Below are 18,369 nucleotides of genomic sequence, written 5' to 3' on the forward strand. Positions count from 1 at the left end.
ACCCTCTGTCAGGGATGCTTTAGGGTAGATTCCTGCATTGGGCAGGGGCTTGGACTCGATGGCCTTGTAGGCCCCTTCCAACTCTGCTATTCTATGATTCTATGATTCTATGATCTGCTGTGGGGATTAACGCAGTGGCTACCGATGCCAAAAAGGGACTGATGGATCCCTAGAGCAGGGGAAGGCCACAATCATCATCTCCGACACAGATCCGGGATGACCCCACTCTCGAGTGAAAGACTGCAGGTTCCCCAAACACAATCACTTAACTTCCTGTTCCTCTCGTAATGGGAACTGTGGTCCAATCCATCTGCAATCCATCCAGCTTGGGGGAGGCTGCTCTGGCTATTCAGGTCCAGGCTTGGACATTGATGGGACTGGTTCAAATTAAGTGGCCATTTAAGTGAAAGAAGCTAGCACTGGTGGGGCTAGCCAGCTGTTTGGAAGACTTTCCAGAAAGGAAGCTGGACATTGCCGTAAGCACAGACTAGGCAGAAGGAGGCTTGTGTGTCCCAAGCTCCTGAGACTTCCTCTGAGTCTACCTGGGAAATAACACGACCAGCGTGACTGGCGGCAGCTTCACTCTGCTCTTGCCCTTTCCAAGTTGACTCTATTACGGCTGCCCCAAACTACCACACTGAGAAAGAGAAGTAGACTTTTCCACTCCAGATTAGACAGTGAGTAAAGAAGTATTTACCACCACCACCCCATTCCATGTGCACAAACGACCACCTTGGATTACTTCGAATCGTGGATCAGGGGATGCTGGGAGTTGTAGCGCAACACATCTGGAGGGCACTAGCTGGCAACCCAACTAAGGGTGGCTCGTTGGATTCCCCACCCCAATTTTGCCACTGGCATAGGATGGGGGCATACTGTGCGCACCACTTAGGCCTGGAACACAGGGGCACCGCGCCAGTCAGGAAGCATGCCATGTGTGCGCTCTGCTTGGCAGCCTGGCTGGAAAAACAGAAACCCATAGACTATCCAGGATGGGCTGAGGCAGACCCTCTGTTGGGGATGCTTGAAGGTGGATTCCTGCATTGAGCAAGGGGTGGGACTCCATGGCCTTGTAGGCCCCTTCCAACTCTGCTATTCTATGATTCTACTCAGCTGGACCACCATCTGTCGGGGATGCTTGAAGGTGGATTCCTGCATTGAGCAGGGGGTGGGACTCCATGGCCTTGTAGGCCCCTTCCAACTCTGCTATTCTATGATTCTACTCAGCTGGACAACCATCTGCCAGGGATGCTTTAGGGTGGATTCCTGCATTGAGCAGGGGGTGGGACTCGATGGCCTTGTAGGCCCCTTCCAGCTCTGCTCTTCTATGATTCTATGATTCTAACCGTAACGGGAGGTGTCACGAACACTGCTCCCCCCCCACAGTGTAACAAGATGGGAACAGAACAGCAGGGAGCAGCAAAAGCCCTGGCAGTGAGTCCCTTGCTTCCAGCATGATATCCCAAGGCAACAGCCGGGGAAGGAGCGCCTGGTCCCAGATAATTCAATAAAGGGAGCGTCCACGGAGGCAGCTGCTCCGACGGGCCCAACCACCACCACCACCACCTGTGTCAGAGAGAGGCCTGGCCATTAATCACAGCCCCCAAATTATCCCCCGCTGCTGCCCTCAGGCACAGCCTCCTCCCAACCAGGGCGTGTGCGTGAGGCGTTTGCAGCGGGGAGGCTCGTCCTCCCTGCCCAAGGCCCACGCTTGGGAGCTTCTCTCGGTGATCCTGGTTCACAGCAGAGCTAGGTTCCCCCTTTTCCCTAGCTTTCGCTTTTGCAGCATGCTTCCAGTCCTCTTGCTTGGAAGACGCTTAAAAGGACAAACGCAGTGCCAGAGCGAGGCCTGGAATTTGCTTCTTGTGCTCCCTATTCGCTGGTTTCATTTGTAGCTTTCCTGGCCAACAGCGGCCTGCCAGCGCCATTCTGCTTTGCCCTCTTCTATCTGCAGCCTGGGCAGAGTCCCTCAGCGCATGTGAGAGTCACAACTAGCCTTGATTACCAGAGATCATAGAATCATAGAATAGCAGAGTTGGAAGGGGCCTACAAGGCCATCGAGTCCAACCCCCTGCTCAATGCAGGAATCCACCCTAAAGCATCCCTGACAGATGGTTGTCCAGCTGCCTCTTGAAGGTCTCTAGGGTGGGAGAGCCCACCACCTCCCTAGGTCACTGGTTCCATTGTCGTGCTGCTCTAACAGTCAGGACATTTTTCCTGATGTCCAGCTGGAATCTGGCTTCCTTTAACTTGAGCCCGCTATTCCGTGTCCTGCACTCTGGGAGGATCGAGAAGAGATCCTGGCCCTCCTCTGGGTGACAACCTTTCAAGTATTTGAAGAGTGCTCTCATGTCTCCCCTCCATCTTCACTTCTCCAGGCTAAACAGGCCCAGTTCTTTCAGTCTCTCTTCATAGGGCTTTGTTTCCGGACCCCTGATCATCCTGGCTGCCCTCCTCTGAACACACGTTTGCACTCTGCCATCTCCTGCCGCCGCATGCTAATTTGACACCCAGAAATGACAGCATGATCTGTATCGTTTCTCCCTCCGGGCAGGTGGCCTTTGATTGGATCTCCGTACAGCGCCTAGGACGGCTCAGGCCCTGAACGCGTGAGAAATAGGATTATTATGAATTATGCAAATTTGTCAGATTTGCACATCAATGCTCATTTTTCCTAATTCTGTGCTCCTTCTAACCGTGGGGAAGTGCACATGTCTGCGAAGGATAGAGAAATCCCAGCCCCTGACCAAGCAAAGTCCCACTCAGTCCCTTTTGAGATTTCTGGCAGGTCATAAGCACGGCCCATTTGTTTCCAAGCTTTATTTTAGGAGAGGGAGAAACCTGCTCTAAATGAAAGCCAAGGTGGGGCCGAGATATAGAATCATAGAATAGCAGAGCTGGAAGGGGCCTCCAAGGCCATCGAGTCCAACCCCCTGCTCAGTGCAGGAATCCACCCTAAAGCATCCCTGACAGATGCTGGACAGGAGCCAGTATTTCTTCCAACGCCAGCAAAACATGATCCAAGCCCTTGCCACACGAGCGGCGGAGAGCCAGCAGGCCTCTTACACCTCAGCCCACTCTGTGGCGCACTTTGGTGCTCACAGAAGATGCTTCAATCTGGTCCTGTGGGTGGGCGGGTTTTTTTTTCCATTCTTCAAGCAGTCCCCCCTCCCAGCAGGAATGCTGGTCTGCATTTCCACCTAAGTTCCCTCCGCTGCTCAGAAGGGCAGAGTGGCGAACTGCTTGTGTGAACAGTCAAACGGGCATGGGAATTGGGGCTGAGGAATCGCCTGAACCGGCTCAGAAGAACGAGGGTCCTGCTTAGGCGCGTTCAGAGCTGATTTCTCTCTGTCTTCTGGGGACACCTCAGCCTGGCCCTTGGGCAGCCGTAACTCCCCACCCCACATCCCCTTCTATTGCTCTCAATGGCCTTGTAAATGCAACAGGGGGAAATTCCAGACAAAGAGCTTTAATATTCTTTATTTACTACACAATGCTCTCTGAAAAAGAGCGAAGAGATGCATTCTGAGAAGGTGTCCAATTGTTTTTGCCTCTTACTGCAGCCCTCGGCTTCAAAGATCTCTCCGTCTCAGAGTCTGACGACTCCTACAACAGGCTCCGGAACATACTTACTATACACTCGGAGTGGAGTGTCTCCCTATGGGTCCCAAACGGGGTGCAACCAGGCCCCAGGACAGGCCTGCACAGGCAACACTCACAGAGTCCACTTTGACGGCCGGGGGATAGCGGTGGTGGCAGGGGCTTGGCCTCAACGGCCCCTTCCAACTTTATTCATGACCCTGTCCTATACTCCAAGGCAGTGGTTCCCAAAGTGGGCGGTACTGCCCCCTTAGGGGCGGTGGGACTGCATAGGGGGGCGTTAAGAGGCAAGGGGGTGGCAGGTGGGCGCTCGAGGTGGTCTTTTCCGAGACGCGCCTCTCCAGAAGGTCTTAAAACCCAGGGACATTTTTATGGGAGAAGGTAGTTTGGTCCGAAGCCATGTATTAATACGTTTAAGAAGAGTCCTTTTAACAGTGAATTGAAATGTTTCAAAAGCACCAAAACGCTAATGAAGAGACATACCCTGCCTGGTGTGTCCCACCACGCCAGCTGCAAAACAGGTGTTTGCTGTCTTTTCCCTCCCTCCCTCGGCAAGCCTGTGGTGGGTGCTTTGGATTTTGAATCAATATTCAATTAATTGTTACTGTTTTGAATTTTATCGTTATTATCTTCCTCAGTGGGTTGTCAAAAACCGCTTTTCTGAATAATGATTTTTATAGTGTAGACTAGGGGGCACTGGGCATGTGTTTGTGGAACCAAGGGGGCGGTGACCTGAAAAAGTTTGGGAACCACTGCTCTAAGGAGCAATCCCAATGTAATGTCTTTCCTTCATGGAAGACGAAGGAGGAGAAACGTTGCACTGGAATGCAAAACCCACACCCAGGTGTATTGTTAAAGAAGTTTTGTGAGCAGAAGACACCAATCTCTTGCTTGTGAATGCTGCCTACAAAATCCTGGATTCTCACAGGACACATTCCTTTCCTGGATGCATTCCTTCCATAGTGGAAAAACATTATGCTGGAATCAGTTCTCAAAATGACCCAGCCACCTTCCACATGGTGGGAAACCAACAGAACCTTGCACACAGAAAACTAGCATGTCAAGGAGAAGCCTTCTCCTTGGCATCTGCACAATGTAGATATCATTGAAACACAGGACCTGTTCAGACAACACGTTAAGCCATGGTTAGGCCGCTAACTCTTTTTGCAGCAAATGGTTAGTGAGCACGTTTAAGTTGTGATTATGTAGCTGCCATGGTTAGGCATGGTTCACACAACACACTAAGTCATGCTTCACATGAAATTATACGCTGTAACATTTAGCTTACAATGCTTAACCACTGTGGTTTAGTGTGTAGTCTGAACAGGGTCACAGTGTATATACCTTTTCTCTCTCTCGCACTCTCTTCACGTCTCCCCAATCTCATCTTTATTTATTTATTTAATTTCATTTCTATACTCCCCAATAGCTGAAGCTCTCTGGGTGGTTCACAAAAATTAAAACCATGAAGAGCATAATAAAACAACCAACAATTTAAAAACTCAAATACAAAATACAATATAAAATCTGAAGGGTGGGATGCACTTTACATCAAAAGCAATCCCAAAGACAGATCTAGGGTTGCAGTATGTACACGCGTCTGACTATATAAACAATACAGGGCAGAAATCAACCCTGGGATGCTATGGTAAGAAAGGCGTGCGCCAACTCAAGTAGTATCACAAGGCACAGCCTTTTCCAAGGCAGCCTCTACATAACAGCAACACTGCTTTCTTCAGCATTGCTAAGACTTCTTTTGGGAAATGATCAGAGTCTGAGAAGGTTGTTGACAAACTATCATAGAATCATAGAATCGTAGAGTTGGAAGCCCAAAATAGCATTTGCTTTTTTTGCAGCCACATCACGCTGTTGGCTCATATTCAGCTTGTGATCTACAACAATTCCAAGATCCAAGATTCAACAAGAAACAATTTGGAGAAGAACTATAGGAAGTGGTCAGGCAGGGGACCCGTGTGAAGGAAGTGTGAAAAGGTTGCATAATGCTGAACACTGTACACCAAGAGTGGGCAATTTTGGTGGGGGGAGGCTCCAAGGACCAGGAGTCAGGAGATCCGGGTTCTAGTCCCCACTCAGCCATGGAAACCCACTGGGTGGCTTTGGGCAGTCACAGACTCTCAGCCTAACCTACCTCACAGGGTTATTGTTGTGAGGATAAAAATAGAGAGGAGGAGGAGGATTAGGTATGCCGCCTTCTGTTCCTTGGAGGAAAAAAGCGGGATAGAAATGCAATAAATAAATAAATCAACCCCTGCTGCTGGACAAACTGGTAAATTTTGAGGCAGCAGCATTAAAAGCAATTGATGGTTTGCCAACCAAATTTTGGTGGCAAAGCACAACGGTGTTCTAAAAAGGCGAATTTTAGCTTTAAACGAAGGCTCTAAAGCTGAATTTAGCCCTTTAGGCCACCACTGTGGTTTTGCGGCGGTGGTCGGGTGGTTGCCAGTGAGTTTCTAGGCCTAATTCGAAGTGCTCGCTTTGACCTATAAAGCCCTAAATCAGCCTTCCTCAACCTGGGGCGCTCCAGATGTGTTGGACTGCATCTCCCAGAATGCCCCAGCCAGCTGGCTGGGACATTCTGGGAGTTGTAGTCCAACACATCTGGAGCGCCCCAGGTTGAGGAAGGCTGCCCTAGATGGTTTGGAACCAGGCTCCTTGAAGGATCACTAGCAGCCACTTGAACCTTTGTTGTTTATTCGTTCAGTTGCTTCTGACTCTTCGTGACTTCATGGACCAGCCCACGCCAGAGCTTTCTGTCGGCCGTCGCCACCCCTAGCTCCTGCAAGGTCGAGTCTGTCCCCTCCAGAATATCACCCCTCCATCTTGCCCTTGGTCAGCCCCTCTTCCTTTTGCCTTCCGCTTTCCCTAGCATCAGCCTCTTCTCCAGGGTGTCCTGTCTTCTCATTATGTGGCCAAAGTACTTCAGTTTTGCCTTTAATACCATTCCCTCAAGTGAGCAGTCTGGCTTTATTTCCTGGAGTATGGACTGGTTGGATCTTCTTGCAGTCCACGGCACTCTCAGAATTTTCCTCCAACACCACAGTTCAAAAGCATCTCTCTTCCTTCGCTCAGCCTTCCTTATGGTCCAGCTCTCGCAGCCATAGGTTACTACGGGGAATACCATTGCTTTAACTATGCGGACCTTTGTTGTCAGTGTGCTGTCTCTGCTCTTAACTATTTTATCAAGATTTGTCATTGCTCTCCTCCCAAGAAGTCAACGTCTTCTGATTTCCTGGCTGCAGTCAGCGTCTGCAGTAATCTTTGCGCCCAGAAATACAAAGTCTGTCGCTGCCTCCACGTTTTCTCCCTCTATTTGCCAGTTATCAATCAAGCTGGTTGCCATAATCTTGGTTTTTTGGAGGTTTAACTGCAACCTGGCTTTTGCACTTCCTTCTTTCACCTTTGTCATAAGGCTCCTCAGCTCCTGCCCAGGGATTAAGATCTCCTTCAGAGGCTTGGACTCGTTGGGCCTTTTCAGTGGTGGCTCTGGAACTCTCTGCCCACTTACGCACGCATGGCATCAATTCTGAATATCTTTAAGGGAGCGGTAAAAACTCACTTTTTGGTCTTGCCTTTTCCTGACTTAAACTGATGTGAGCCAAAATCGTGTTTAGCTTCGCAGGAGGATTTAATTTTAATTGGCCAGTGTTTTTACTTTTTAATTAACTTGATGCTATTGTGCAATTGCTTGACTGATATGGATTCGTGAACTTTGAAATGATATATTTTAAATGTTTTACTAGGTGACCCAACTTGTGAAGGCTTGGCCCTTAAATGTGGAATAAAAACGATGTTATAATAGATGGACATGTCTGTCTGTCTGTCTCTCTTACACACACACACACACACACACCCCTTAGCTTCTCAGAAGGGTTTGTACAGCAGCAGGCTAACATTCTTACCAGCCCCAACAGTTGCTATAGCGTTCTCCTGGCCAATGATATGTTCTCGGAGTCTCTGTTCCAGCGGAAACCTTCGCCGTTCCTCTATTTCTCTCTTGTGCTGCTCTTCTTGGAACTGTGGAAAGGAAAAGAAATGCTGATCAATAGCAACATCCATCCTCTCAAAAAGCTATCCAAACGTCCACAACACAATTGCATCCATGAAGCAAGGCCCCTTCATCACCTGCTCTGAGGTTAGCCGGATTTTTATGTGTTTATTACGGTTATTTATATCCTGCGCCTTTCAGGACGTTAACCCTTCTGGTGACATATATTAACATAGAATCATAGAATAGCAGAGTTGGAAGGGGCCTACAAGGCCATCCAGTCCAACCCCCTGCTCAATGCAGGAATCCACCCTAAAGCATCCCTGGCAGATGGTTGTCCAGCTGCCTCTTGAAGGCCTCTAGTGTGGGAGAGCTCACAACCTCCCTAGGTAACTGATTCCATTGTCGTCCTGCTCTAACAGTCAGGAAGTTTTTCCTGACGTCCAGCTGGAATCTGGCTTCCTGTCACTTGAGCCCGTTATTCCGTGTCCTGCACTCTGGGAGGATCGAGAAGAGATCCTGGCCCTCCTCTGTGTGACAACTTTTGAAGTATGTGAAGAGTGCTATCATGTCTCCCCTCAATCTTCTCTTCTCCAGGCTAAACATGCCCAGTTTAGCCTGGAGCATGTTTAGCATATTATTTTTGCTAAACATGCTCCAGGCTTTTACTTTAACATATTATTTTAAAACATTTATATCCCACTGTTCTGTTCACAATTGCTTCTGATCCAAAGGAAAACAGAACCGCTAGCATTTTATGCTATATGGCAGAGATTCATTCAACGTACGTCACAAACAGACTTACAACAACACATGCCAGCTTCCGCTCTGAGCACTTGGATATTATAACAACAAATGGATATCACACAGCACACTTATTAATTAGTTTATTTGTTTATTCGATCATTCTTTTTCCTTTTCTTCCTTTTCTTCTTTCTTTCGTCTTGTTTCCCACATCCCCTAAAATTGTATTAACCACGTTTCCTGTAACAGCTGTTTAAACCCCAATTGTTAGGGGACTGTTCTATTTTCTGTTACATCTAAAATAAAATATTTTTAAAAAAAACTGTCGAGGCCTTGGAGTTTTTTCTCCTCTGGGATGTTCACTTGTCCCATTCCATCTTGGTTTCTGTTGCAGAATAAAAACTCTTCTGTTCTGGAGAGTCTGTGGGGGTTACTTTTACAACATTCCTGTTGGTTCATTTTTGGGGTCTGTCAATGCTATTCAGATTTAAACATTAACATTTTTAATTCAATGTTTCTTGTGTGTGTTTGTTACTCTTCTTTGTTAGCTGCTTGGACTGTTCAACCATGAGTTATTTTTTTCTGATATTGCCACTGACCATGTATCTTGGTACCATGCAGGTAAGTTTAAATTATCCACTCCACCCCACCCCCCTGCTGTGTAATTGTCTGGCGAGCGGCAATTAGCAAAAATGATAACAAACCTTTACATTTCAAACTTACATTAGATCCTTTGTACATTGATAGTAAAAGTAATTCTGGATCGTCTACCGTCATTTCTCTAGTAATAACCATTGACAGAAAAGGAAGACCCTGTCCTGGGTGCCCACCTGTACCCTTTCAGGCTGTGGGTTCTGCTGTGAATCAAAGCATGGACAGGTGAGCTTAGGTCAGGTTTCCCAGGGAAGCAAGATGGAAAGAGCCCCATGGAAAGCTAGGAGTAATGGCGTTGCTTCAACAAAGAGCGGAGCAAGACTGAGGTGTAAATAAGTGTGGCTGCATTTTGGCTGGTTGGCCTCACCTCCATACAGACTCCGGTTTCGTCTCTTAAAAGAGGCCTCGCCTGTTTTAGCAATCTCAGGCTGCAACAATGAGAGAGTGGCTGTGGCATGCTGGTTCCCTTATGGCCTGAGTCCTCATGAGTTTGGGGATGGTAACGTGACCTCCTCTGGATGCAAGGGACCGGCCCCTGAGGATTTTCTGGAGAAATGGATCCTGGGGAGGTAGAAACTTCACGACCGTCTTTCCGTAGCTGAGTCCCTTCCCGGAGCTGTTAATTCTGGAGACTTTTCTTCTGCGGACCAGGGGTTGGAATCCACTGAGGACAAGGATGCAGGGTCCATGACACCGTCTGCCCAATGTTCGGAAGGTAAGTGGCGGGAGAATCAGACCGACGCCAAGAAATGTCGGCCAGATCTGGCCCAGAAAATGGGAAATCAACTATATCAGATTGAAAAGAGGAAAGATTGGAATTTGATATCGGTGTCTAAACTGGAACCTGGCCTAGGCTAGGGGGTGGCCAATATCTCAGACCCTCTAAGCCACAATGGTGAAAAGTTCAAAGGACACAAGACGTGCGTGACCTTTGTGCACACGTTCTCTTCCCAAGGGATGCAGCGCGTAGGTGGAGCAGAAAGGCCGGGGAAGGTGCAGATTAATCCTCCCCCTGCTCCTGTCCTGGTCCACTGCTCTGTGATAAGGGAGAAGGCATTGGAGGGGGCAGGCAAATCGCCACCCCTTCCTAGGTGAGGCCTGCAGAGCCTGGGTAGAGAACAGAGTGGGGGGGGGTGGCATCCCCCAGCAGAAGCCTAATGCATGGCAAGGCGGTCGCGGGCAACCCAAAGGGGCTGATACTGACGGCACGCTTGCCTTTCCCTGGGCCTTAGGAGCCTCCTCACTTTTCTCCGTGGCTGGGGGCGGGGGATTGTATGTATTCCTTTTGGGATACGTCTGCTTCCTCTCCTCTTTGGTGGCCGGTGACTTTCTCCTCCTCACCTCGCTGTCCATCCTTCTTGGGGAGCTGATTTGATCTCTTTGCCTTCTGTGCTTCTTCCCTCTCTTGCACGCTGACCGTGCCTCTTCCCTGCCTTCTTCTCTCGCCTGGATGCCAGATGCTTCCCTGCGACCTAAGTCCCTACAGAGGACAGGGATTGCCTCCTCTGTCAGCATCTCCGGGGGGGGGGGGGGCAGATGCTGAGAGCTGCAAAAGGCTTGAGGTCCATTGAACCTTCAAAGAGCCACGTGTGGTGCTTGGGCCAGAGGCATCAGAGGCTTGATCTGGATGGCTGTGAAGTACAAAACGGTATTTGCAGTCCAGCCCAAATCAGGTGCCGTTCAAGGCATCATCAGTTTCTCCGACGGAATGCATGGGAAAAGGGGTGGGACAGGGCGTTTCTCCTCAATTTCTCTGTCACGTTCCAAGCTAGCATAATTTTAGCTTAATTTGTAAAGCAATCATCCTGAACATTGCAGCAGCCCCTATCAGAGTATCTGAAAACGCAAAGGAACAAAACAATTTCATGACCAGATAATACAATCTGCTGGAAACATTATACTGCTCCGCTTAAATGGCTGGGAAATTTCGGCATTTCAGTGCCGGAACAAGCGGGGAGGCCGTGGGATCGCTTCCCTTTGAGGTTTGCAAGAAAAAGCTTTGATAAGCAAGTAACTGGAGAATAATGTAACTCGCTTCAGGCAGGAGGTGAGACAGGTAAATCCATCCAACGATTCTAAGCTTCCCTAAGCCAGTTCTTGGTTACTTTCCTCTTGGAAACCAGTTCAGCGCATTGCTATCAAGCTGTTCTGACACATGACATTTGAACTAAGTGGAAAAGCTACTTTTCCTACAATGCCCACCTGAGTGAAGGGTGGCTCCCATATTCTATTACATGTTAATGACATTCATTTTCTCTAAACATGAACTTGCCCGGTTTTTAAAATCAGCGTCAGAAGTCCTGCTCTTTGTTGCATCCTTCTGTGATATCAGGCAGTGGGTACAAGTGACAGAGCCTTCTCAGTGAGGGCACCATGCCTGTAGAACTCCCTCCAAGGGAAAACTGAAGACCTCCTTCTTAGTAGAGATTCTCCAGGCTCTGGCTCTGCCCATCTGTAGGCAGATTACTGAAAGAAGAAAATGAAGATTCCACAAGCGGGGGAAGACCAATTCTTTGACCACAGTTAAACTACTACTAAAGCAACATTTATTTTGGATGAAAAGTGTGCTAGATACAGTACAAAACTTAGGAATTGTTTATTCTGCTTATTTTATTTGTTACATTTTCATACCACCCAATTCACAAAGTTCTCTGGGCAGTTCATAACAATTAGGACCATAAAATATGAAACAAAATACAGATGATAATATGCAATTTAAAAGCTTAAAAGTTTAAGACTACAGGATAAAAATAATCAAACAGAAGCTAGCAGCAAAATATTTAAAATACAGTACCAGACAAAAAACAAACTGAAAAACTAAAATGCCTGGGAGAATAAAAAGGTGCACGCTTGGCTTAATTTGGGCTAGGGCTCTTCACAACTTAGATCCACAAGTTGTTTTCAGTGCAAGGGGCTCAGACCTAGAACATGTGAAGTAAAGAAAAGTGTGCCTTTGAACAAGGGCAAAGTGCATTTCCTATTGAATAATTACAGCTAGCTTCCCCACTCTGGGGTGATCAAGAAACAGTCTTTCCATCGTGTTTTAAAACTTATTGCTGGCTGAAGAGGTAGCATTCCTTGGAATAGAAGAGGCTGAGGAGAACCAACCCTAGAGGGCTGTGGCTTTCAGAAGCACCTGGCTGGCCACCAACGGAAACAGAACGCCGGTCTAAGCGGATCTCTCCTTGGTCTGATACTACAAACGAGAAGGATCTTGGAATTGTTGTAGATCACAAGCTGCATATGAGCCAACAGTGTGATGTGGCTGCAAGAAAGGCAAATGCTATTTTGGGCTGCATTAATAGAAGTAGAGCTTCCAAATCACGTGAGGTACTGGTTCCTCTCTATTCGGCCCTGGTTAGGCCTCACCTAGAGTATTGCATCCAGTTCTGGGCTCCACAATTCAAGAAGGACGCAGACAAGCTGGAGCGTGTTCAGAAGAGGGCAACCAGGATGATCAGGGGTCTGGAGACAAAGCCCTATGAAGAGAGACTGAAGGAACTGGGCATGTTTAGCCTGGAGAAGAGAAGATGGAGGGGAGACATGATAGCACTTTTCAAATACTAAAAGGTTGTCACACAGAGGAGGGCCAGGATCTCTTCTCGATCCTCCCAGAGTGCAGGACACAGAATAACGGGCTCAAGTTAAAGGAAGCCAGATTCCGGCTGGACATCAGGAAAAACTTCCTGACTGTTAGAGCAGTACGACAATGGAACCAGTGACCTAGGGAGGTTGTGGGCTCTCCCACACTAGAGGCCTTCAAGAGGCAGCTGGACAGCCATCTGTCAGGGATGCTTCAGGGTGGATTCCTGCATTGAGCAGGGGGTTGGACTCGATGGCCTTGTAGGCCCCTTCCAACTCTGCTATTCTGTGATTCTATGATCCAGCATGGCAATTCTTCTTTCTCAGTGATGTTACCGACACCGGCCCTTGCCGTGAAAATGGCAGAAACGTGCCACGCTGCTCCAGCTTCAAAACTAGCAGCAAAATCCATCGGCTGTTTTACTAGTCTTTTCCTGTTACGGTAGTGACCTTGACAGAAGTTAAAAATAAATAAATAGCAACCTATCCCATTTCGGCTGCTGTTATCCGTCTGCTGTGTCACTGAGGCACCGCATCAGCCCTGATGTTTCAATATGGAGCAATAACTTCCTCGCTGATCCCCACGGAACCGCACTTGCGGGATTGACTCCAGAGCGCCAATGGTGTATCCCCTCCTCCCTCAGGCTCCGTATATATCACCGGGCTCAAACTACTCCAGCCCCATCAATACATCTATGTCTTTCTAAATATATAGACCAATTCTTTTTCCCCTCGCCCTTCTTTTTTTACATTTTGAAAAGAAAATAATACATAAAAGCAGCTCAGCCATGATATATATTATCAGATAATACTGACGGAGAGAGTATGAGCAGGCTACAGAAAAGCTCAAGAGCGGATCTGTTTCAGAGGGGAAATGAGCCTCTTGAAGTTCCAGAAATAGACAAATACTTAATTTTTAGGAATCAGTCTCTCCCTTTCGCTCTCTCAAAACACTAAAACTCAGAATTAGCCACTGAAACGAGCAGGCTTCTTTCAAAATGTGCAATCAAGCTACAGTACGCGTCACTATGTGATGTTGCAATACCAATCAGGGCACCCAACGTAAGCTGGAATCCTTACCTGGAAGTAAGCCCAAGTGAGACTTACTTCTGAGTACACCTGTACAGAACCAGGCTATTTATTCACATGTTTTATTTATTTATTTACAATATTTATATACTGCTCCCCATGCAAAATTTCGGAGCTGGTGTACAAGATTAAATAAAATAAAAACAGAATAAAACACTTTAAAATAGATTTTTAAAAGAAGAAGCAAAGTGAACCGTGGCTGGTCATTAAGGAAAGCCTTCCTGGAACGACGACTTTTTTAGGAGGCGCCGAAACGAATACAAAGTTGGCGCCTGCCTGACCTCCAAACGCAGGGCATTCCATAGGAGCGGGGCCACCACACTGAAGGCTCTTCCCATGGTGGACTCCAATTGGATGATGGGTCTAGGTGGAACCACCAGGAGCAGTTCCATAGGAGCAGGGCCACCACGCTGAAGGCTCTTCCCATGGTGGACTCCAATTGGATGATGGGTCTAGGTGGAACCACCAGGAGCAGTTCCATAGGAGCGGGGCCACCACGCTGAAGGCTCTTCCCATGGTGGACTCCAATCGGATGATGGGTCTAGGTGGAACCACCAGGAGCAGTTCCATAGGAGCGGGGCCACCACACTGAAGGCTCTTCCCATGGTGGACTCCAATTGGATGATGGGTCTAGGTGGAACCACCAGGAGCAGTTCCATAGGAGCGGGGCCACCACGCTGAAGGCTCTTCCCATGGTGGACTCCAATTGGATGATGGGTCTAGGTGGAACCACCAGGAGCAGTTCCATAGGAGCGGGGCCACCACGCTGAAGGCTCTTCCCATGGTGGACTCCAATCGGATGATGGGTCTAGGTGGAACCACCAGGAGCAGTTCCATAGGAGCAGGGCCACCACGCTGAAGGCTCTTCCCATGGTGGACTCCAATCGGATGATGGGTCTAGGTGGAACCACCAGGAGCAGTTCCATAGGAGCGGGGCCACCACACTGAAGGCTCTTCCCATGGTGGACTCCAATTGGATGATGGGTCTAGGTGGAACCACCAGGAGCAGTTCCATAGGAGTGGGGCCACCACACTGAAGGCTCTTCCCATGGTGGACTCCAATTGGATGATGGGTCTAGGTGGAACCACCAGGAGCAGTTCCATAGGAGTGGGGCCACCACACTGAAGGCTCTTCCCACGGTGGACTCCAATTGGATGATGGGTCTAGGTGGAACCACCAGGAGCAGTTCCATAGGAGCGGGGCCACCACGCTGAAGGCTCTTCCCATGGTGGACTCCAATTGGATGATGGGTCTAGGTGGAACCACCAGGAGCAGTTCCATAGGAGTGGGGCCACCACACTGAAGGCTCTTCCCACGGTGGACTCCAATTGGATGATGGGTCTAGGTGGAACCACCAGGAGCAGTTCCATAGGAGCGGGGCCACCACGCTGAAGGCTCTTCCCATGGTGGACTCCAATTGGATGATGGGTCTAGGTGGAACCACCAGGAGCAGTTCCATAGGAGCGGGGCCACCACGCTGAAGGCTCTTCCCATGGTGGACTCCAATTGGATGATGGGTCTAGGTGGAACCACCAGGAGCAGTTCCATAGGAGCGGGGCCACCACGCTGAAGGCTCTTCCCATGGTGGACTCCAATCGGATGATGGGTCTAGGTGGAACCACCAGGAGCAGTTCCATAGGAGCGGGGCCACCACACTGAAGGCTCTTCCCATGGTGGACTCCAATTGGATGATGGGTCTAGGTGGAACCACCAGGAGCAGTTCCATAGGAGCGGGTCCACCACACTGAAGGCTCTTCCCATGGTGGACTCCAATTGGATGATGGGTCTAGGTGGAACCACCAGGAGCAGTTCCATAGGAGCGGGGCCACCACGCTGAAGGCTCTTCCCATGGTGGACTCCAATCGGATGATGGGTCTAGGTGGAACCACCAGGAGCAGTTCCATAGGAGCGGGGCCACCACGCTGAAGGCTCTTCCCATGGTGGACTCCAATTGGATGATGGGTCTAGGTGGAACCACCAGGAGCAGTTCCATAGGAGCGGGGCCACCACGCTGAAGGCTCTTCCCATGGTGGACTCCAATTGGATGATGGGTCTAGGTGGAACCACCAGGAGCAGTTCCATAGGAGCGGGGCCACCACGCTGAAGGCTCTTCCCATGGTGGACTCCAATCGGATGATGGGTCTAGGTGGAACCACCAGGAGCAGTTCCATAGGAGCGGGGCCACCACACTGAAGGCTCTTCCCATGGTGGACTCCAATTGGATGATGGGTCTAGGTGGAACCACCAGGAGCAGTTCCATAGGAGCGGGTCCACCACACTGAAGGCTCTTCCCATGGTGGACTCCAATTGGATGATGGGTCTAGGTGGAACCACCAGGAGCAGTTCCATAGGAGCGGGGCCACCACGCTGAAGGCTCTTCCCATGGTGGACTCCAATCGGATGATGGGTCTAGGTGGAACCACCAGGAGCAGTTCCATAGGAGCGGGGCCACCACGCTGAAGGCTCTTCCCATGGTGGACTCCAATTGGATGATGGGTCTAGGTGGAACCACCAGGAGCAGGCCCTCGGATGACCTCAGTAACCGGGCAGGTCTCTTTTCTGTTCAAGGTGCAGAAAGCACCGCATGGTAAACAATTAAAAATATATATCTAAAAACAATTACTAAAACCACATTAAAAGAAACAAAACCCTAAATCAAAGGACCTTAAACCTCCCTCCCTCTCAGCTCCACTGCAGAACAACCCAAAGTTTACAAAAGAGCAGCCAAACGTGTGTCCCTTCCGAAGACTATAAGGGCTGACAAAACAAGAACGTCTCGCCAAACGGCCGACATGAATTCAGCAACGCAGCTTGACAGGCTGCCCAGGGGGGAGAGTTCCCTAATTTGGGTGCTGCAAACAAAGCCGCTACATTTGGGCAACTCACGAAGAGAACCTCCTGTGGGCAGCAGACCCCCAGAGAAAACCTCAACGCACGGAAGCGACTGATGTGGTCCATGACCATGCAAAGGTTTAAGGCCGTCTCTGGCACCTTGGAGCCCAGAAACAGGCTGGCAGCTCGGAGCCAAAATAGGTGTTCTACACTACTGAAGCTGCTAAGCGGTCTATAAAGGCAGCTCCATGTGGAAAGCATAACAGTACGAAAGACAAGGGATAAGGAATGAATGAAAGCTAGTGGGCCCCGTTCCCTGTTCTCCAGAAAAAGAGGTGAAGTCAACAAGTCTGATTAGAAAACGCCCTCCTCACCACTCCTGCCACCTGAACCTCCGAGGAGCAGGGCTGGATCTCGGAGTACACCCAGAGTGTGGACCTGATGCTTCAGGGAGAGTATTGGTTTATTTTTTATTTAAGCATTTCCAGACAGCCCAATTGCTGAAGTTGTCAAGGACAGGCGTTCTCCCCTCCCCTGGGTCAACTACTCCATTCTGTTTGGGTTCAGTTTCGGATTGCTTTGCCCTCCTCCAACCCAAGGAAGTTTCCCAGCAGGCATTCACGGATGCCACCGCTTGCATTCAGGCTGAGCTGGGTGTTTTCAGCCAGTCGATGGCACCTAATCCCAAAGGGGCCCAACTCTCTCTCCCAGCAGTTTCATAGAAACACGAAACAGTGCGGCAACGAGAGGGATCTTCGAGCAGCTCTGCAGGGCACATCCCACGGGACTGAGCAGACGTCGCCCATAACAATTCTCACAGCACCCCCTGATCAGTAAAAGAATCTGTAAAGCAATAACCACAAACTTTGCACGAACACTGTCCACTTTATCATAGAATCATAGATCATAGAATAGTAGAGTTGGAAGGAGCCTATAAGACCATCGAGTCCAACCCCCTGCTCAATGCAGGAATCCACCCTAAAGCATCCCTGACAGATGCTTGTCCAGCTGCCTCTTGAAGGCCTCTAGTGTGGGAGAGCCCACAACCTCCCTAGGTAACTGATTCCATTGTCGTACTGCTCCAACAGTCAGGAAGTTTTTCCTGATGTCCAGCCGGAATCTGGCTTCCTGTAACTTGAGCCCATTATTACGTGTCCTGCACTCTGGGATGATTGAGAAGAGATCAGACCTCATGCATCTGAGGAAGTGGGCATGAAAGCTCAGGCCGGAATAAATGCGCTGGAATTTACGGTGCCGCAAGACTCTTTGTCATTTTTGCTGCAACCTCCTAAGCACAGCTATATCCCTCTAGAAAACACTGCACAGCAGATCCCAGCATCCCAAAACAACTTGATGATCGGTTGCACCAAAAACTCCCGATAGGTCCACCACAATCAGCAGCATCACACATACATGTTATTTACCAGGTGAAAACAGTCAGCCAGTGCCACAAAACAGCGCCACAGTCCTGAAGGGCACTTGAAAATCAGCAGCATCCAGAAACACCTCAAAATGACCTGGCACTCAACGAACTTACTCATAAACAGTAATTTAGAAATTGATGGGATCCTTGGAGGTAAGGGAGGACGAGCCCTTTCCTTAAGTACAACGGTCGCCATTTCTGCTTTACAGAAGGCATTAATGACCCAGAGAGGGGCCATAGCTCAACGGTGCAGGCCGCACCTGGCATGCACAAGGTCTCAGGTTTAATCCCTAGCACCTCCAGGTAGGGCTGGAAAATTCCAGGTCTCAAATCCTGGAGAGCTACTGCCCATCAGGGTAGCTAGTACCGAACTAGAGGGACCGGGGGACTGACTCAGCATGGTTCCGTGATCCAAGTCTACTGGAGTGCCAGGGGGGC

The 18,369-nt window shown here is 49.3% G+C and overlaps 1 protein-coding gene across 1 annotated transcript in view; it reads right to left on the reverse strand.

Annotated features, from left to right (window-relative positions):
* The window catches only part of CLPB (ClpB family mitochondrial disaggregase), a 115,078-nt gene that overhangs the window by 33,474 nt on the left and 63,235 nt on the right, over positions 1–18,369 (reverse strand). The window contains exon 7 of the mRNA XM_063127364.1: positions 7,521–7,635. Coding sequence (XP_062983434.1) covers positions 7,521–7,635 — 115 coding nt within the window. The remainder of the gene's footprint in view (positions 1–7,520; positions 7,636–18,369) is intronic.

The sequence above is a fragment of the Elgaria multicarinata genome, chromosome 5 (genome assembly GCF_023053635.1).
Source record: "Elgaria multicarinata webbii isolate HBS135686 ecotype San Diego chromosome 5, rElgMul1.1.pri, whole genome shotgun sequence".
In the NCBI taxonomy this organism is placed as follows: Eukaryota; Metazoa; Chordata; class Lepidosauria; order Squamata; family Anguidae; genus Elgaria; species Elgaria multicarinata.